The sequence below is a fragment of the Dryobates pubescens genome, chromosome 22 (genome assembly GCF_014839835.1).
Source record: "Dryobates pubescens isolate bDryPub1 chromosome 22, bDryPub1.pri, whole genome shotgun sequence".
Classification (NCBI taxonomy): Eukaryota; Metazoa; Chordata; class Aves; order Piciformes; family Picidae; genus Dryobates; species Dryobates pubescens.
In genome coordinates, this window is record NC_071633.1 from 1,597,828 (window position 1) to 1,618,595 (window position 20,768).

The 20,768-nt window shown below is 61.6% G+C and overlaps 1 protein-coding gene across 1 annotated transcript in view; it reads right to left on the reverse strand.

Moving 5' to 3' along the window:
- Positions 1-5,612: 5,612 nt before the first annotated feature.
- The window catches only part of SLC25A22 (solute carrier family 25 member 22), a 91,220-nt gene continuing 76,064 nt past the window's right edge, over positions 5,613-20,768 (reverse strand). Inside the window, exons 6-10 of the mRNA XM_054171776.1 lie at positions 18,078-18,196; positions 14,051-14,225; positions 13,310-13,464; positions 10,150-10,225; positions 5,613-5,776 (exon numbers count right to left, since the gene is read on the reverse strand). Coding sequence (XP_054027751.1) covers positions 5,623-5,776; positions 10,150-10,225; positions 13,310-13,464; positions 14,051-14,225; positions 18,078-18,196 — 679 coding nt within the window. The 3' untranslated portion in view covers positions 5,613-5,622. The remainder of the gene's footprint in view (positions 5,777-10,149; positions 10,226-13,309; positions 13,465-14,050; positions 14,226-18,077; positions 18,197-20,768) is intronic.

Consider the following 20,768-nt stretch of genomic DNA (forward strand, 5'->3'; position numbering starts at 1 on the left):
CAGCTTAGAGGACCTCAGCTTAGATGACCTCATTTTAGATGACCTCATCTTAGAGTACCTCGCTTTAGAGGACCTCAGCTTAAGAGGACCTCAGCTTAAGAGGACCTCAGCTTAGAGGACCTCGCTTTAGAGGACCTCATCTTAAAGGACCTTGCCTTAGAAGACCTCAAATTAGATGACCTCAGAGGACCTCAGATTAGATGACCTCAGTTTAGAGGACCTCATCTTAGAGGACCACAGCTTAGAGGACCTTGCCTTAGAGGACCTCAGCTTAGAGAACCTCATCTTAGGGGACCTCATCGTAGAGGACCTAATCTTTGTGGGTCTCATCGTAGAGGACGTGGCACTTGGTGCCATGGTCTCGTTGTGAGGTCTGTGGAGACAGGTTGGACTCGATGATCCTTGGGGTCTCTTCCAACCTTAGTGACACTGTGAGACTGTGACCTCAGGAGAACATCAACTTAGAGACCCTCATCTTAGAGGGTCTTCGAGTACCTCATCTTAGAGAGCCTCAACTTAGAGAGGCTCAACTTAGAGAGCCTCATCTTAGAGAGCCTCAACTTAGAGAGCCTCAACTTAGAGAGCCTCACCTTAGAGAGCCTCAACTTAGAGGACCTCAACTTAGAGGGCTTCATCTTAGAGCCTCAACTTAAGAGAGCCTCAACTTAGAGGACCTCATCTTAGCCTCATCTTAGAGATACTCAACTTAGAGAGCCTCAACTACAGAGGCTCAACTTAAGAGAGGCTCATCTTAGAGAGTCTCAACCTAGAGAGGCTCAACTTAGAGAGCCTCACCTTAGAGCCTCACCTTAGAGAGCCTCAACTTAAGAAAGCCTCAACTTAGAGGACCTCATCTTAGCCTCATCTTAAGAGAGCCTCATCTTAGAGAGCCTCAACTTAAGAGAGCCTCAACTTAGAGGACCTCATCTTAGCCTCATCTTAGAGAGCCTCACCTTAGAGAGCCTCATCTTAGAGCCTCAACTTAGAGGACCTCATCTTAGCCTCATCTTAGAGAGCCTCATCTTAGAGAGCCTCAACTTAGAGGACCTCATCTTAGCCTCATCTTAGAGAACCTCACCTTAGAGAGCCTCACCTTAGAGAACCTCACCTTAGAGAGCCTCACCTTAGAGAGCCTCATCTTAGAGCCTCAACTTAAGAGAGCCTCAACTTAGAGGACCTCATCTTAGAGAGACTCAACTTAGAGAACCTCAACTTGAGAGGCTCAACTTGAGGCTCATCTTAGAGAGTCTCAACCTAGAGAGGCTCAACTTAGAGAGCCTCACCTTAAGAAAGCCTCAACTTAGAGGACCTCATCTTAGCCTCATCTTAGAGAGCCTCATCTTAGGGAGCCTCACCTTAGGGAGCCTCACCTTAGAGAGCCTCACCTTAGGGGACCTCACCTTATAGGACCTTATTTCAGAGCCCCTCACCTCGGAGACGCAGAGCTCAGATGGCCTCTTTCCCGGCCAAGGCTTCCTTGGGCTGCCCTGCGTGCAGCCGAGAGAGCAGCAAGGCAAGGAGCAGCCTGGACGAAGCAGAGCACCCCCGAGAATCTCTCTCCTTTAATCCGGGGGGGCGGCGGGGAGCGGCGCCACAGCACTACACACGGCACGGACAGCAGCCCCCAGCCCCTCCCCTCCCTCCTGGAGAAGGCCTTCGGGGCAGACACCACAGCAAGAGGCAAACCGAGAGGGTTCCTGACAAGGACCAAACCATCCACACACAAACAGCTCTGATCCAGAGAGGACACAGCGAGGGGGGAGGCCCTCAGCGGAGAGCCCGAAGCCCCGGGGGGGGCTGGGCCAGAAGCAGCCCAAGGAAGGTTTTGTTTGAACTTGAAAGCCACACTCGGGACACAAAACACCGAGCCAGGGCCTGGAGGGTGAAGTGAGGAGGAGGAGGAGGAGGAATGAACGAGCTGAGCTCAACCAGTTTAATGTCAACACCAGAGTGGGGGTGGGTCTGCACCCAACGGAATAAATAGTGGGGGGCGGAGGGGGGGAGGGCAGGCTGGGCTGGTGGATCTCACGCTTCAGATCTTGGCAGCTGGGATGAGTCACGGAGCCCAGGAGGGCACTGAAGGAGGAAGTCCTCTGAGACCTGCTGCTGCTGCTGCTGCTGCTGCTGGTGGGGACTGGGGCAGCCTCCCGTAGCAGGGTGGGTTGTGGGGGGTGGGTTTGTCTCCTGCCACCCAACGACCCTCAGCACCCCCGCCCCGAGCAGGAGGAGAGGGTTTGTGACGCCGAGGGCTCGACCCCGCACCCACGTTCTCCTGGCTGGGGGTGTAGGCAACCCTCCTCCTCCTCCTCCTCCTCCTCCTCCCCTGCCCCCAGCTGGCTTCCAACCCGTCCAAGTCAAACACCACAGGGCAGGCAGACCTCGTGTGTGTGCCCAGGTGCTGCCAGCATGGCTCCCCGAGGGCTGGGCACCACAGGGAGGGAGCCAGAGCCTCCTTCGTGCGCCTGGGGCAAGGCTGGGCTGGGCAAACAGACAAAAGGTGACCGAAACCTCCTCATCAGCTGAGGTGACCCTGCAGCCACCTCCTCCTCACCCCGGGCTGTGCAAGCTGAAGGAATGTTCAGTGGTTTCTTCTTGGTTGGTTTTCCCCTCCTCAAAACCTCTGCATGAAAACAAACAAACAACCCCCCCCCCCCCCCCCCCCCCAAAAAAAAACCCCAACGACACCAAAGCAAACCCCAACCCCCCCCCAACAAACCCCCTTTTGATCCCAAGGTTCTCTCCCTCCCCTGCCTGCAGCCCAGCAGAGAGGCAGCCTCGGCCCCGGGGTGCGCCCAGCGCTGCTGCCTCGGCAGCGCAGCCCTCAGCCCTGCAGCTCCGCAGGCTCTGCCTGGGACCCCGGCCGGGAGGGGACAGCCCTGGGACCCCGGCCGGGAGGGGACAGCCCTGGGACCCCGGCCGGGAGGGGACAGCCCTGCGCCGCCCGGCCGGGAGGGGACAGCCCTGGGACCCCGGCCGGGAGGGGACAGCCCTGCGCCGCCCGGCCGGGAGGGGACAGCCCTGGGACCCCGGCCGGGAGGGGACAGCCCTGGGACCCCGGCCGGGAGGGGACAGCCCTGCGCCGCCCGGCCGGGAGGGGACAGCCCTGGGACCCCGGCCGGGAGGGGACAGCCCTGGGACCCCGGCCGGGAGGGGACAGCCCTGGGACCCCGGCCGGGAGGGGACAGCCCTGGGACCCCGGCCGGGAGGGGACAGCCCTGGGACCCCGGCCGGGAGGGGACAGCCCTGGGACCCCGGCCGGGAGGGGACAGCCCTGGGACCCCGGCCGGGAGGGGACAGCCCTGCGCCGCCCGGCCGACAGCAGCCAGCCCCAGGCCCTTCCTCTGGCCGCCGGGCAGTTCACCTCAGCCCGGCTCGCTTGCAGGGGAGAGGGAAAGGAGGGTGGGAAGGTTTCCAGGCCAAGGACCATGCTGGATCCAGCATCCTGCCGTGCTGTGCCTCCGTGACCTCTGCTGAGGAGATGACTTCCCCCGAGATGACTCCCTTGAGGAGATGTCCCCCTTGAGGAGAAGCCCCCTTGAGGAGATGTCCCCCTTGAGGAGATGACTCCCTTGAGGAGATGTCCCCCTTGAGGAGATGACTCCTTGAGGAGATGTCCCCCTTGAGGAGATGACTCCTTGAGGAGATGACTCCCTTGAGGAGATGACTCCCTTGAGGAGATGTCCCCCTTGAGGAGATGACTCCCTTGAGGAGATGACTCCTTGAGGAGATGTCCCCCTTGAGGAGATGTCCCCGTTGAGGAGATGTCCCCCTTGAGGAGATGTCCCCCTTGAGGAGATGACTCCTTGAGGAGATGACTCCCTTGAGGAGATGTCCCCCTTGAGGAGATGTCCCCCTTGAGGAGATGACTCCTTGAGGAGATGTCCCCCTTGAGGAGATGCCCCATTGAGGAGATGCCCCCCTTGAGGAGATGCCCCCCTTGAGGAGATGACTCCCTTGAGGAGATGTCCCCCTTGAGGAGAAGCCCCCTTGAGGAGATGCCCCCCTTGAGGAGATGACCTCCTGTGAGCTCTTGACCCAGAGGCAGCAGCAGGGAGGAGGGGCAGGGAGGCCCTGGCTGCTCCCTCCAGCTCCCCCTTGGGCACCTGCAACTCCAGGAAGGAAGAGGAGGAGGAGTGGGGTGGAGGAGGCTTCAGGTTGTTCCTTCCCCATCCCCTCCTGCTCTGCAGGCCCAGGCTGTGCTTGGCAGCGTCCTCAAGAAGGACAACTGAAACACAACCCAAAAAGGAAAGGAAAGGGAAAAAAAGCCCCAGCCCAACCCAACCTACAGCCCAACCCAGAGCTACGCAGGATTAGCACTGTCCATGGAAGGAAGGGGGAGGGCAGGCTCCAGAGGCAGGCAGGGGAGGGCCTCTCCCCCTGCCCTCCTGCGCTGCTCCCGAGGTCGCCTCCCCTCGGCGCCCCCCGGCGGGACCCTTCTGTGCGGTGGCTCTGCCGGGCGGGGAGGGGGAAGCCGGGGCGGGGGCAGGGCAGGAGCGGCGCCGCGGAGGCAGGAGGGCAGGGGCAGGGCAGGGGCAGGGCAGGGCAGGGCAGGGGCAGGGCAGGGGCAGGGCAGGGGCAGGAGGGCAGGGGCAGGGCAGGGCAGGGCAGGGGCAGGGCAGGGGCAGGGCAGGGGCAGGGCAGGGCAGGCTGCCGGGGCTAGCCCCGCTGCTGGGGCAGGGGCAGGAGGGCAGAGGCAGGAGGGCAGGGGCAGGAGGGCAGAGGCAGGAGGGCAGGGCAGGCTGCCGGGGCTAGCCCCGCCGCTGGGGCAGGGGCAGGAGGGCAGGGGCAGGAGGGCAGGGCAGGGCAGGGCAGGGCAGGCTGCCGGGGCTAGCCCCGCCGCTGGGGCAGGGGCAGGAGGGCAGAGGCAGGAGGGCAGAGGCAGGAGGGCAGGGCAGGGCAGGGCAGGCTGCCGGGGCTAGCCCTGCCGCTGGGGCAGGGGCAGGAGGGCAGGGGCAGGAGGGCAGAGGCAGGAGGGCAGGGCAGGGCAGGGCAGGCTGCCGGGGCTAGCCCCGCCGCTGGGGCAGGGGCAGGAGGGCAGGGGCAGGAGGGCAGAGGCAGGAGGGCAGGGCAGGGCAGGCTGCCAGGGCTAGCCCCGCCGCTGGGGCAGGGGCAGGAGGGCAGAGGCAGGAGGGCAGGGCAGGCTGCCGGGGCCAGCCCCACCACTGGGGCAGGGGCAGGAGGGCAGAGGCAGGAGGGCAGGGCAGGCTGCCAGGGCTAGCCCCGCCGCTGGGGCAGGGGCAGGAGGGCAGAGGCAGGAGGGCAGGGCAGGGCAGGCTGCCAGGGCTAGCCCCACCGCTGGGGCAGGGGCAGGAGGGCAGAGGCAGGAGGGCAGAGGCAGGAGGGCAGGGCAGGGCAGGGCAGGCTGCCGGGGCTAGCCCTGCCGCTGGGGCAGGGGCAGGAGGGCAGAGGCAGGAGGGCAGAGGCAGGAGGGCAGGGCAGGGCAGGGCAGGCTGCCGGGGCTAGCCCCGCCGCTGGGGCAGGGGCAGGAGGGCAGAGGCAGGAGGGCAGAGGCAGGAGGGCAGGGCAGGGCAGGGCAGGCTGCCGGGGCTAGCCCCGCCGCTGGGGCAGGGGCAGGAGGGCAGGGGCAGGAGGGCAGGGCAGGGGCAGGGCAGGCTGCCAGGGCTAGCCCCGCCGCTGGGGCAGCAGGTCCAGCAGCAGCTCGGCGATGCCCAGGAAGTAGACGACCTGCGCGATGCCGAAGAGCGGCGCGATCACCAGCGCCCGGCAGTAGGCTCCCTTCAGGAAGGCCGTGGGGCCCTCCTTCTGCCAGATCTTCCTGGGGACAAAGGCACAGCTGCAGCGGGGCCACCACGGCCCTGCCCTGCCTGGGGGCCTCCCTGCGCAGATGGAACCCCAGTAGGTGCTGATGGAACCCCAGGGAGTGCTGATGGACCTACAGTAACTGTTGATGGAACCCCAGTAGGTGCTGATGGAACCCCACTAAGTCTTGATGGAACCCTGGTGGGTGCTGATGGAACCCTGGTGGGTGTTGATGGAACCCCACTAAGTCTTGATGGAACCCCGGTGGGTGCTGATGGAACCCTGGTGGGTGCTGATGGAACCCTGGTGGGTGCTGATGGAACCCCACTAAGTCTTGATGGAACCCTGGTGGGTGCTGATGGAACCCTGGTGGGTGTTGATGGAACCCCACTAAGTCTTGATGGAACCCTGGTGGGTGCTGATGGAACCCTGGTGGGTGCTGATGGAACCCCACTAAGTCTTGATGGAACCCCGGTGGGTGCTGATGGAACCCTGGTGGGTGCTGATGGAACCCCAGTGGGTGCTGATGGAACCCTGGTGGGTGCTGATGGAACCCCAATAGGTGCTGATGGAACCCCAGTGGGTGCTGATGGAACCCTGGTGGGTGCTGATGGAACCCCAATAGGTGCTGATGGAACCCTGGTAGGTGCTGATGGAACCCCGGTGGGTGCTGATGGAACCCCGGTGGGTGTTGACGGAACCCCAATAGGTGCTGATGGAACCCCACTAAGTCTTGATGGAACCCCAGGAAGTGCACATGGAACCCCAGCTGCTGATGGACCTACAATAACTGTTGATGGAATCCCAGCAGGTGCTGATGGAACCCCAATAGGTGCTGATGGAACCCTGGTGGGTGCTGATGGAACCCCAATAGGTGCTGATGGAACCCTGGTGGGTGCTGATGGAACCCCATTAAGTCTTGATGGAACCCCAGTAGGTGCTGATGGAACCCCGGTGGGTGCAGATGGAACCCCACTAAGTCTTGATGGAACCCCGGTGGGTGCTGATGGAACCCTGGTGGGTGCTGATGGAACCCCAATAGGTGCTGATGGAACCCCGGTGGGTGCTGATGGAACCCCAATAGGTGCTGATGGAACCCCAGTAGGTGCTGATGGAACCCTGGTGGGTGCTGATGGAACCCCAATAGGTGCTGATGGAACCCCAGTAGGTGCTGATGGAACCCTGGTGGGTGCTGATGGAACCCCAATAGGTGCTGATGGAACCCCGGTGGGTGCTGATGGAACCCCAATAGGTGCTGATGGAACCCCAGTAGGTGCTGATGGAACCCTGGTGGGTGCTGATGGAACCCCAATAGGTGCTGATGGAACCCCAGTAGGTGCTGATGGAACCCTGGTGGGTGCTGATGGAACCCCACTAAGTCTTGATGGAACCCTGGTGGGTGCTGATGGAACCCCGGTGGGTGTTGACGGAACCCCAATAGGTGTTGATGGAACCCCACTAAGTCTTGATGGAACCCCAGGAAGTGCACATGGAACCCCAGCTGCTGATGGACCTACAATAACTGTTGATGGAATCCCAGCAGGTGCTGATGGAACCCCAATAGGTGCTGATGGAACCCTGGTGGGTGCTGATGGAACCCCAATAGGTGCTGATGGAACCCTGGTGGGTGCTGATGGAACCCCATTAAGTCTTGATGGAACCCCAGTAGGTGCTGATGGAACCCCGGTGGGTGCAGATGGAACCCCACTAAGTCTTGATGGAACCCCGGTGGGTGCTGATGGAACCCTGGTGGGTGCTGATGGAACCCCAATAGGTGCTGATGGAACCCCAATAGGTGTTGATGGAACCCCAGGAAGTGCACATGGAACCCCAGCTGCTGATGGACCTACAATAACTGTTGATGGAATCCCAGCAGGTGCTGATGGAACCCTGGTGGGTGTTGATGGAACCCCACCAAGTCTTGATGGAACCCCAATAGGTGCTGATGGAACCCCAATAGGTGCTGATGGAACCCTGGTGGGTGTTGATGGAACCCCATTAAGTCTTGATGGAACCCTGGTGGGTGCTGATGGAACCCTGGTAGGTGCTGATGGAACCCTGGTGGGTGCTGATGGAACCCTGGTAGGTGCTGATGGAACCCCAATATGTGCTGATGGAACCCTGGTGGGTGCTGATGGAACCCCAATAGGTGCTGATGGAACCCCAATAGGTGCTGATGGAACCCCGGTGGGTGCTGATGGAACCCCAATAGGTGCTGATGGAACCCTGGTAGGTGCTGATGGAACCCCAGTGGGTGCTGATGGAACCCCGGTGGGTGTTGACGGAACCCCAATAGGTGTTGATGGAACCCCACTAAGTCTTGATGGAACCCCAGAAGTGCACATGGAACCCCAGCTGCTGATGGACCTACAATAACTGTTGATGGAATCCCAGCAGGTGCTGATGGAACCCTGGTGGGTGTTGATGGAACCCCACCAAGTCTTGATGGAACCCTGGTAGGTGCTGATGGAACCCCAACAGGTGCTGATGGAACCCTGGTGGGTGCTGATGGAACCCCATTAAGTCTTGATGGAACCCCAATAGGTGCTGATGGAACCCCAGTGGGTGCTGATGGAACCCCAATAGGTGCTGATGGAACCCCGGTAGGTGCTGATGGAACCCCGGTGGGTGCTGATGGAACCCCAATAGGTGCTGATGGAACCCCGGTGGGTGCTGAGGGACCCCCAGGGAGTGCTGTTCAACAGGGTGTGCTCCACAGCAGCTCACAGAATGACAGAGTGGGAGGGCTTGGAAGGGACCTCCAGAGAACATCCAGTCCCAGCCCCCTGCCAGGGCAGGGCACCCAGGGCAGGGCACCCAGGGCAGGGCACCCAGGAGCACAGCCAGGGGGGGTTGGAAGCTCTCCACACCAGGAGACTCCACAACCTCTCTGGGCAGCCTGCTGCAGGCCTCCAGCAGCCTCACACCAAACAACTTTCTCCTCCTGCTCAGATCCAACCTCCTGAGCATGTCCCATCCCTGAGTCTGGCCAGGAGCAGAAGCCTGGGGCTGGAGCTACAGTTAGGACACCCCTGTGATGGCATCAAGAGGTCTCCCTGTTCACAAGCTGGGACCAACTCCACCCTTGGTATGGGACACAGCCAGCTGGGGAGCAAGTGGCTCCAAGAGTGATGCAGGAAGCAGGTGCTGGTGTCCTGAAGCTCCCTGCATGCTCTCAGGCTGCCAGAGCACAGCCTGGGGGCAGAGGGGAGCATGGCTGGGGACAGCTCAGACAGAGCTCCTGCAGATGCTGCTCAGAGTGGCCCCAGGAGGCTCACACCACCTAATGCTGTAGCAACAGGGCCTGGGGAGAGACAACCAAAGCATCCTCTAGAAGCTGCTGGTTGTCTCTAGAAGCTTCTGGGTAGCTCTAGAAGCTGTGGAGTCGATCCACCAGCTGTGGGGTCGATCTAGCAGCTGTGGAGTTGATCTAGAAGCTGCTGGTTTGGTCCAGAAGCTGCTGGATGCCTCTAGAAGCTGAGCTGCTCTTGAAATGGAGTGGTTCTAGAAGATGATGATAGGCTTTAGAGGCTGATAATTGGCTCTAGAAGCTGTTGAGTTGCTCTAGAAGCTGCTGGATGGCTCTAGAGGCTGAGTCAATCTAGACATGGTGGAGTGGTTCTAGAAGCTGATGCTAGGCTCTAGAGGCTGATAATTGGCTCTAGAAGCTGCTGGGTGGCTCTGGAAGCTGTCCTGAACACCAGCAGTGGCCAGCAGCAAGGGACCTGCAGGCAGGCTGGGGAGGGACTGTTCAGGAGGGGCTGTGGGGATAGGCCAAGGGGCAAGGGTTTGGCCAGAGATGGAGAGAGAGGGGATTGTGCCCCTCTGCTCTGCTGAGACTCCATCTGCAGCACTGCCTCCAGACCTGCTGCACAAGAAGGACCTGGAGCTGCTGGAGAGGCTCCAGAGGAGGCCACAAAGATCATCAGAGGCTGCAGAGCCTCTGCTCTGGGCACAGGCTGGGAGGGTTGGGGCTGTGCAGCCTGGAGAGGGGAAGGCTGCAGGGAGACCTCAGAGCTGCAGTTCAGTATCTGCAGGGGAGCTGCAGGCAGGCTGGGGAGGGACTGCTCAGGAGGGGCTGTGGGGATAAGCCAAGGGGCAAGGGTTTGGCACTGGAGCAGGGCAGAGTCAGGTTGGACACCAGGAGGAAGTTCTGCAGAGGGAGGCTGGGGAGACTCTGGCACAGGCTGCCCAGGGAGGTGCTGGAGGCTCCATCCCTGGAGCCATTCAGGCTCAGCCTGGCTGTGTCCCTGGGCAGCCTGCTCTGGCTGGAGCTGGCCCTGCCCATGGCAGGGGGTGGCACAGGATGCCCTTGGAGGCTCCCTCCCAGCCCAGTGCAGTCTGTGGAGCTGTGGATCTGGAGTGGTTGCTGCTTCAGAAGGAACTTACTTGGTGCAGTCCAGGATCCCCGAGTAGGTGTCCTCGTTCACTCCTCTCTGCAGGGACTGCAGCCGTGTTTTGATCACTGCAGAGAGAGCAGAGAGCTGGTGCTGAGCACTGCCAGGGCTGCAGGCTCCTCAGCAGGCAAGAGCCACCCTCAGAGCAGCATCTTTGAAACACCAGAGTCATACAATCACAGAAGGGGTTGGGCTGGGAGAGACCCTCAAAGCTCAGCCAGCTCCAAGCCCCTGCCATGGGCAGGGACACCTCCCACCAGCACAGGCTGCTCAGGGCCTCATCCAGCCTGGTCCTGAACACCTCCAGGGAGGAGGCATCCATGAGACCACCCAGAACACAGAGGATTTTTGTGTCTATCAGCAAAGCCAGGGAGAGCAAACCCAGTCCTTTACACATGCAGAAGGAACCCAACCCTCCCCTTCACTCTGAGCCAGGCTTCAAGGCTGTCTCAAGCTTCAGAGCTTCCAAATTCATAGAGGCACAGAATGGGTTGGGTTGGGTTGGAAAAGACCTCAAAGCTCAGCCAGCTCCAAGCCCCTGCCAGGGGCAGGGACACCTCCCACCAGCACAGCCTGCTCAAGGCCTCATCCAGCCTGGCCTTCAGCACCTCCAAGGAGGGCTCAGCTCCCAGAGGCCCCTCCGTAGGAAGGGTCTAAAATACACCATGCTGCTCCTGCATTTCCTCACACCTTGGAGGGTGTGGAGCGTTGGGGATGGAGGAATGACCCTCTGGAGCTCTTCATGGCAAGGAGACCAAGGTGCAGGAGAGAAGGCCACGGGGCTGAGGCTGGCCCTGGGTGTCCATGGGCAGCACACTGGCACTGCTGGTGGGGATGTGCCTGTGCAGGGGCAGGTTTGCAGCCAGCCCTGCCCTGAGTGACTGCCACAGCAGCACACAACGGTGTTGGTTGGCAAAAGCCTTCAAGATCCTCCAGTCCAACCTTTCCCTAACTCTGCCAAGGCTGGGGCTAAACCATGGCCCTCAGCTCTGCCTCTTGGAAACACCTCCAGGGATGGGGATTCAGCCACCTCCATGGGGGACCTAGTCCAGTGTTTGATAATCCTGCCAGCATCCAACTTCAGCATCTCCTGGTGCAGCTTGAGGTCATTTCCCCCTGTGCTGACAGCCTCTTCCTGACTCAGTGAGCACTCAGGAAGCTGTAGGTCCAGCTCAGCTGAAGGAAACATTGTCTGAGCTGGAGGCAAAGCTGGACAGCAAAGCTCTCCTTCTCTAACTCCCTGTGTCTCAGAGTAGAGAGCTGGGCAGAGGGAGCCTTGTGAGACAAGTGCAGAGTCAGCCCCTGCAGCAGGACAGGGGATGGGGAGGGGGCTGCTGGAAAGCAGCTCCATAGAGAAGGGCCTGGGAGTGCAGCAGGACAGGAGATGGGGAGGGGGCTGCTGGAAAGCAGCTCCATGGAGAAGGAGCTGGGAGTGCAGCAGGACAGGGGATGGGGAGGGGGCTGCTGGAAAGCAGCTCCATGGAGAAGGAGCTGGCAGTGCAGCAGGACAGGAGATGGGGAGGGGGCTGCTGGAAAGCAGCTCCATGGAGAAGGAGCTGGGAGTGCAGCAGGACAGGGGATGGGGAGGGGGCTGCTGGAAAGCAGCTCCATGGAGAAGGAGCTGGCAGTGAAGCAGGACAGGGGATGGGGAGGGGGCTGCTGGAAAGCAGCTCCATGGAGAAGGAGCTGGCAGTGCAGCAGGACAGGAGATGGGGAGGGGGCTGCTGGAAAGCAGCTCCATGGAGAAGGAGCTGGCAGTGCAGCAGGACAGGAGATGGGGAGGGGGCTGCTGGAAAGCAGCTCCATGGAGAAGGAGCTGGCAGTGCAGCAGGACAGGAGATGGGGAGGGGGCTGCTGGAAAGCAGCTCCATGGAGAAGGACCTGGCAGTGCTGGTGGACAGTAAGTTATCCATGGGACAGCAATGTGCCCTGGTGGCCAAAAAGGTCAACAGGGTCCTGGGGTGCATTAAGCAAAGTGTGGCCAGCAGCCAAAGGAGGTTCCTCTCCCCCTCTGCTCTGCCCTGGTTAGACCTCATCTGGAGTTCTGGGCCCAGTTCTGGGCTCCCCAGTTCAGGAGGGACAGGGGAGTGCTGGAGAGAGTCCAGTGGGGGCTAGGAGGATGCTGAAGGGCCTGGAACAGCTGTGTGAGGAGTGTTGCAGCTGGAAGAGGGAACTTCAGCCTAGATCCTGACTGCAAGGACTGGAAGTAAAATGAATTACCACTGGATACCAAAGGAAAACAATGCTGAGGTCTGTAGAACTCACTGCCTGCTAATGGGCAGAGAGAGCAGAGGCAGCCAGAGCTCTCTCTCTCTCTTCTGTTGCTTCTGCTTGCAAGTTCTCCCTTTCTCTTCCATGACCTTGCCATGGGATCTGTGTTTTGCCTGCTGTGTGAGGTTATGTGGGAGGAGGGAGGGAGCAGGGGAGGAGGTGAATGGGTCCCCTGGACCCATCCAGAGGGGTCTGAGGAGTTTCTGTGCTGTCTGTGACTTGTCCCTGTCTCTCTGTTGTACATCTGCTGTGTATTTTGGACATGCTGATTGTGGTTCATGTGCCTGGATTGTAGGCTGCTTGCAAATGGAGTCACATCTGCTCCCACCCCAAACTGAGCTAAGTCTGGCAAGCTATTTTGGGGGTTAAGTCCCTCAGGTTAGTTGGGGGACGGGGGGTAACTGCAATCCACCTCAGTGGAGGAAAGGCTGAGAGCCCTGGGGCTGTTGAGCCTGGAGAAGAGCAGCCCCAGAGGGCAGCTGAGCAATGCCTACAAACATCTGAGGGGTGGGGGTCAGGAAGGGGCCAGATTGTGCTCAGTGGTGCCCAGGGACAGCACAAGGGGCACTGGGTACAAAGTGGCAGCCAGGAGGTTGGAGCTGAGCAGGAGGAGAAAGTGGTTTGGTGTGAGGCTGCTGGAGGCCTGGAGCAGGCTGCCCAGAGAGGTTGTGGAGTCTCCTGGTGTGGAGAGCTTCCAACCCCCACTGTGTGCTCTGCCCTGGGTGCCCCTGCTCTGGCAGGGGGGTTGGACTGGATGTTCTCTGGAGGTCCCTTCCAAACTCTACCATTCTGTGCCTCTATGCCATTGGCACAGTCATCTTCCTGCCCACCTAGCCCAAGTGCTGTGCCCTGGCCAGCAGCAGAGGCCCCTCAGGACTCACCGTCACAGGGGTTGACAGCCACGGCCGCGGTGCTGCCTGCCACGCAGCCCGACAGGAAGGACACGTAGAAGGGAGCCTTGACGTTGGGGTCCTTCTGGCCCAGCTTGTTCAGGTTTGCAAAGAGGGGGAAGTAAACAATGGAGAATGGAACATCCCTGCGGTGGGAAGGGAAGGGAGGAGAACAAGGAGGAAGGCAATCAGAGCGGGACGAGGAGAGAGCGGCGAAGGAGGGCTGCAGGCACCACAGCCCAGGCTGCAGTGTGGCGCAGGCAGCAGCCGGAAGCTCACAGGGGCCAAACTGAGGGCACCAAGGACATGCAGGGGCACCCACGGGGGGGCAGGCGGCCCTGCAGGCAACAGCCTCCCCCTGATCTTTCAGCCCAGCTCGTTCAGAGGTGGTGACTGCCGAGAGGCTCAGCCCCTGCCCTCACCCCGCTGCCACAGAGAGAGGAGAGCTGCTCTGGAAGCCCAGGCTGAGGGCCAGCGCGGCCACCAGCCCTTGATCCGCCATGGGCCAAGCCTTGCTTCACCCCCTGCAGGCTCAGGCTGGCAGCTTGGCTTTGCTAGCCCACGAGGATTCCCCTACAGCAGGGGGAACCAAGCCCCTGCCCCAGAGAGCAGCAGCCTCCCCGCCTTGCCTGAGCTTCCCTCGCAGGAGCACAGCCTGCACCCCCCCAGGCCCACAGCCCCAGCACAGGCTGCCCCCCCAGCTGCAGCCAGCGGTGCCCCGTGCCAGCCTACCTCAGCAGCGTGGCCCCCAGGCCCTGGTAGAGGCCGGCGATGCCCCTGCTGCGCAGCAGCTCCCTGGTGATCTGCGTGGCCGTGGGGCGGCGCTCGGCCACCGGCTCCGCCGGCCCCGGGGAGGAGGGGGAGGGGGAGAGCTGGGCCTGGGCTGCCATCAGCTTCTTCTGGGCCGCTGGGGAGGAGCAGAGACCTCGGGTCTGATGTGCCCAACGGCAGCCCTCTGCCGGCCCATTGCCAGGGGAACAGGAGGAGGCAGATCTCCAGGGGCACCAAAACGTGCAGATGGAGCCCTGCAAGCTTCTGCTGTCAGTGTGCTCATCACCCCCAGCCTGAGACCACCCAGCCCTGCTCATCACCCCCAGCCTGGGACCACCCAGCCCTGCTCATCACCCCCAGCCTGAGACCACCCAGCCCTGCTCATCACCCCCAGCCTGGGACCACCCAGCCCTGCTCATCACCCCCAGCCTGAGACCACCCAGCCCTGCTCATCACCCCCAGCCTGGGACCACCCAGCCCTGCTCATCACCCCCAGCCTGGGACCACCCAGCCCTGCTCATCACCCCCAGCCCTGCTCATCACCCCCAGCCTGGGACCACCCAGCCCTGCTCATCACCCCCAGCCTGGGACCACCCAGCCCTGCTCATCACCCCCAGCCTGGGACCACCCAGCCCTGCTCATCACCCCCAGCCTGGGACCACCCAGCCCTGCTCATCACCCCCAGCCTGAGACCACCCAGCCCTGCTCATCACCCCCAGCCTGAGACCACCCAGCCCTGCTCATCAACCCCAGCCCTGCTCATCACCCCCAGCCTGAGACCACCCAGCCCTGCTCATCACCCCCAGCCTGGGACCACCCAGCCCTGCTCATCACCCCCAGCCTGAGACCACCCAGCCCTGCTCATCACCCCCAGCCTGAGACCACCCAGCCCTGCTCATCAACCCCAGCCCTGCTCATCACCCCCAGCCTGAGACCACCCAGCCCTGCTCATCACCCCCAGCCTGGGACCACCCAGCCCTGCTCATCACCCCCAGCCTGGGACCACCCAGCCCTGCTCATCACCCCCAGCCTGAGACCACCCAGCCCTGCTCATCAACCCCAGCCCTGCTCATCACCCCCAGCCTGAGACCACCCAGCCCTGCTCATCACCCCCAGCCTGGGACCACCCAGCCCTGCTCATCACCCCCAGCCTGGGACCACCCAGCCCTGCTCATCACCCCCAGCCTGAGACCACCCAGCCCTGCTCATCAACCCCAGCCCTGCTCATCACCCCCAGCCTGAGACCACCCAGCCCTGCTCATCAACCCCAGCCCTGCTCATCACCCCCAGCCTGAGACCACCCAGCCCTGCTCATCAACCCCAGCCCTGCTCATCACCCCCAGCCTGAGACCACCCAGCCCTGCTCATCAACCCCAGCCTGGGACCACCCAGCCCTGCTCATCAACCCCAGCCCTGCTCATCACCCCCAGCCTGAGACCACCCAGCCCTGCTCATCAACCCCAGCCTGAGACAAGCCAGCCCTGCTCCTCTCCCTCACCCAGAGACCACCCAGCTCTGCTCATTTCCTTCACCCTGAGACACCCCAGCTCTGCTCCTCTCCCTCACCCTGAGACAAGCCCATGAAGGGTCCAGGCTTGGGGCAGAGTGGCTGGAAACTGCCCAGTGGAAAAAGGACCTGGGGGTGCTGGTTAGCAGACAGCAGAAGATGAGCCAGGGGGTGCCCAGGTGGGCAAGATCCAGCAGCCTGGCCTGGAGCAGCAATAGTGGTGCCCCTGGACTGGGCACTGGGGAGGTTACATCTCAAGTGTTTGGTTCAGTTTTAGGGTCCTCAGTTCAAGAAAGACATTGAGAGCCTGGAGAGTGTCCAGAGAAGGGTCTGGAGAGCAGGGCTGGGGATCAGCAGCTGAGGGAGCTGGGGGGGTTCAGTGTGGAGGAGGCTGAGGGAGACCTCCTTGCTCTCTGCAGCTCCCTGAGAGGAGGCTGGAGCCAGGTGGGGCTTGGGCTCTGCTCCCATGTAGCAGTGGGAACAGCCCCAAGCTGCACTAGGGAAGGCTTAGGTTGGACACTAGGAGAAATTCCTTCCCCAGAAGGGCTGTCAAGGCCCAGGCTGCCCAGGGCAGTGGTGGAGTCCCCACCTCAGGAGGACTTCCAGAGCTGAGGTGTTGAGGGACAGGGTTCAGCGGAGGCCTGGCCTGGCTGGGTTAACCACAGCTGGACTTGACCTTGAAGCTCTCTCCCAAGCAGAATGATGCTGTGAGCTCCTCAGGCACATGCCTCAGAGCAGCCTGGTTTCTCCCAGCCTTGCCAGCCTGCTGCTGCATTTCTCCTCTCTGCCCAGAAGATGGAGAGCACATCAGCCTGTCTCTGGGAACAGGCTGCTGGCAGCACTCAGAACCTCTTCTGAACCCTCACACCAGGGCTTAATTCCTTCAAACACCTTCAAATAATACACACAAAGAGGATAAGGCCTGAGCTAAAAACAGCAGAAGAGGGGAAAGCAAAGCCCTGCTGTGAGCCCACATCAAAGGAGAGCCCAAGCTGGCCCTTGGCCAGGGAGGGCACAGCCCTGGCATCTAAAGGTGTCATGCAAGGCTCCTGGGGAAGGAGGCCATACCCCAGGCTCACCTATGGAAGGCATTAAGGTGACAGCAAAGAGATCAGGGATTTGCTTGGGTTGGAAAACAACCCCAAGCTCACCCAGCCCAACCCAGCCCCACCAGGGCCACCAAGCCCTGGCCCCAGCTGGCCACAGGAACCCCTCCAGCCATGGGGACTCCACCACCCCCCTGGGCAGCCTCTGCCAGGCCCTGACCACTCTGCCACCAAAGACATTTTTCCTTCTCTCCAACCCAAGCCTCCCCTGGCACAATTCCAAGCCAGTTCCTCTCCTTCTGTGCCCTGAGCCTGGGGAGCAGAGCCCAAGCCCAGCTCCCTGCAGCCTCCTCTCAGGGAGCTGCAGAGAGCAATGAGGTCTCCCTCAGCCTCCTCTGCTCCAGACTAATCAATCCCAGATCTTTCCTCCAGTCTCCATGGCAGACTCTGTTCCCACCTGCAACACCCCCCAGGCTCACAGCCCCCCCTGCCCACAGCCCCCAGAGCCCAGCCCCAGCTTCTCCCATTCCCAGTGGTCTTGGAGCATTTCCTATGCCAGCCAACACCACTGCTGCTTCTCCTGGGAGGAAAAAGAGGGAGTGAGGGCAGACAGCTCACTTGGGAAGGACACATCCCTTTGGGAAGGTGTGAGGAAGCTGCTGCTGGGGTTAGAAGAGAGGTGGAGGAAGCACCATGGGAAGAGCACTGGAGGATGCTAATCCTTTCTGGGTGCACAGGAGCCAACAAGCTTTAAGCACTTGCCAGCTGACCATGCAGTCACCTCTCCTGTCTCTACCCAGCCACCAGCAGCATTTCTGTTCCACCTGCCCAGCCTGTGGCTCTGAGCAAAAACCAAATCATCTTCTGGAAGCAGAAGGAGCTCTGCAAAGCTGGGCAAGCAAAGCAGTGTCCAGGGGCCAAGAAGGTCCTTGGGGTCCTAGGGTGCATGGAGAAGTGTGTGGCCAGCAGGATGGAGGAGGTCCTCCTGCCCCTCTACTAGGCCACATCTGGAGGCCAGGGACTAGTTCTGTGCTCCCCAGTTGCAGAGGGCCAGGGAAGTGCTGGAGAGAGTCCAGGGCAGGTTGGAGGGGCCTGGAGCAGCTCTGGGAGCAGCAAAGGCTGAGAGCCCTGGGGCTGAGAGCCTGCAGAAGAGCAGCCCCAGAGGGCAGCTGAGCAATGCTCAGCAAGAGCTAAAGGAGCTGTGGGGGGCAAGAGGCTGGGGCCAGGCTCTGCTCAGTGGTGCCCAGGGACAGCACAAGGGACAGCAAGGGGCACAGAGTGGCAGCCAGGAGGTTGGAGCTGAGCAGGAGGAGAAACCTCTTTCCTGCCAGGTGTGCCCTGGGGCAGGCAAGGGGATGGAGAACAGTTTTCTCCACTCATTCCCTCCCTCTGTGCCTTGGAAGGTCAGCCCCAGCCCCTCCCCCTGCCCACCTACCAATCCTCCCTGCATCCTGGAGCTGGATTTTGAGCATCTCCATGGGGGTGGTGACGATCACCTGGCAGGTGCCTGCGCCGCAGCCCGCCAGCATCTCCCGCAGCAGCGTCAGCTTCTTCCTGCCAGGGGAGGACACACACAGTCAGGCAGGGCAGGGGGCCTGCAGGGACAGCCCCCAGGCACAGCTCTGACCCTGGGGCTCAGGGAACCTGCAACAGCTCAGCCTGGCCCAGGCTTGGTGTCTGCCATCTGGCGTGGAGGGAGAGAGTCACTGTGGCCCCACAAGGCCCAGAGAAAGCCTCAAGCCCAGCCAGGAGAGCCCCAAAGAGAGCAGCCAGGGGCAGCTCTCTTCCAGCTCAGCCTTACCCCTGCTCAGGGCAGAGCTTGCAGACCTGTTCTCACTCCAGAGGGCAGCAGAGGACCTGGGCATTAAGGGGGGTAAGCAGCTTTCCTCCTGCCAGCCTGGTCCTGTGAACACTGCCCCCCATCCCCACAACCAACCAGCCATGGACCACAGGCTGAGGAGCGAGGCAGGGGAGAGGCCTGAGGAGCTGCTGGGGAGCTCTCTGACAAAAGCAACAGAAAGGAACAGGGGAGATGAGAGGCAGGGAAGCAGCTCCCCTGTGCTAAGCTGCTTCTCCTCACCAGCATTCCCAAACCTGAACATAGAACCAGCACAGAACCACAGCAGGGCTTGGGCTGGGAGGGAGCTCAGAGCTCAGCCAGCTCCAGCCCCTGCCATGGGCAGGGACCCCTCCCACCAGCACAGGCTGCTCAGGGCCTCATCCAGCCTGGCCCTGAGCACCTCCAGGCAGGAGGCAGCCACAGCCTCCCTGGGCAGCCTGTGCCAGAGTCTCCCCAGCCTCACTCTCAACCATTTCTTCCTCCTCTCCACTCTCAGTCTCCTCTCTCCCAGCTCAAAGCCATTGTCCCTCAGCCTGGCACTCCCAGCCCTTGGCCAGAGTCCCTCCCCAGCTCTCCTGGAGCCCTTCAGGCACTGCAAGGCTGCTCTGAGGTCTGCCTGGAGCCTTCTCTTCTCCAGGCTGCACAGCCCCAGCTCTCCCAGCCTGGCCCCACAGGGGAGGTTCTGCAGCCTCTGCTCACCTTGGTGGCCTCCTCTGGAGCCTCTCCAGCAGCTCCAGGTCCTTCCTGTGCTGGGGGCCCCAGAGCTGGAGGCAGTGGGGTCTGAGGTGGGCTCTGAGCAGAGCAGAGGATAAGCAGCCTTTGGCCTGAACTGCTCCTGCCTGAGGGACAAGGGATGGGAGGAACCCTCAGCACTGCAGCTCTGTGCAGCCTCAGCACTGGGGAGCAGGGACATCACTGATGTGCTCTTGCTAACAAAGTGCAGCACTTCTCAGCTTCCTCCATCCCTCAGCCCAGCTAAGACTAAAGAGCACTCAGGAGGCCAATGGTCAGAAAGCCTCTGTCAGAGAGGAGTTTCCACCCTGTAACAAATCTCACCCCTTGGCACCAGGAAACACTGCCCTGCTTAAAAAGGGGGGAAATGATTATGGGATGAACCACAGGATCACAGAGTGCATCCTGTTGGAAGGGACCCCAAAGGGGCATCTTGTCCAACCCCCCTGGCAGGCAGCAGGGACAGCTCCAGCCAGAGCAGGCTGCCCAGGGACACAGCCAGGCTGAGCCTGAATGGCTCCAGGGATGGAGCCTCCAGCACCTCCCTGGGCAGCCTGTGCCAGAGTCTCCCCAGCCTCCCTGGGCAGAACTTGCTCTGCCTTTGAGCAGGGGGGGTTAGATTGGCCATTAGGAAGGAATGGTTGAGAGTGAGGCTGGGGAGACTCTGGCACAGGCTGCCCAGGGAGGCTGTGGCTGCCTCCTGCCTGGAGGTGTTCAGGACCAGGCTGGATGAGGCCTTGAGCAGGCTGTGCTGGTGGGAGGTGTCCCTGCCCATGGCAGGGGGCTGGAGCTGGCTGAGCTTTGAGGACCCTTCCAAGCAACCCAGGCTGTGGGTCTGTGATCTCCCAAGCCAAGCCAGGCTCCCTTCCCAAAGGTTTCATGTGGAGCTCTGCTGTGTGCATGCAGCAAGGAAGGGGAGGGCTGATGCTCTGTAATCCTGCTGGCCCACCACAGCAGCTGGACTGCTTTCTCCTCCTCTCCTCTTCTCTGGGCAGCACATGGGAGCAGGGGATTAGAGGGACAGAGCTGCAGCAGAGATTACCAGGGACTAAATATAGAGCAGTGCTGGAGGCTGAGGGGAGGGACACTCCGTGGGCTCCCCTGGCCAAACTCCTCCATGCCCATGGCAGGGGGGGTGGAACTGGATGATCCTTGAGGTCCCTTCCAACCCTGCCAATTCCATCATCAGAAGCTGCAGAGAGCTCCCATGGCTCCCAGGGGCACACACACACATGGGCACAGCAAGCTGCCCTGGAGGCAGGCAGGGGTGGGGGTGTGCAGACCCAGAGGCAGCCCTGGCACTGACACCTGGAGGTGGCCAACTGGTGCCCCTCAGGTGGCCTGAAGCACAGGGCCAGCCTCTGCATGGCTCAGGACAAGGCAGCAGCAAGGCTGCACACAGCTCCTCACCCAGCTGAGAGAGGAAGCCAACCTGGCTGCCAGTGCCCCCTGGCAGCACAGCAGAGCATCTCCCACTGCAGCCAGAGCCCTGGAGCAGCCCTGCTGCACACAGCTCCTGCCCTTCACCCAGGGGCAGCCTCTGATACTCAGTTC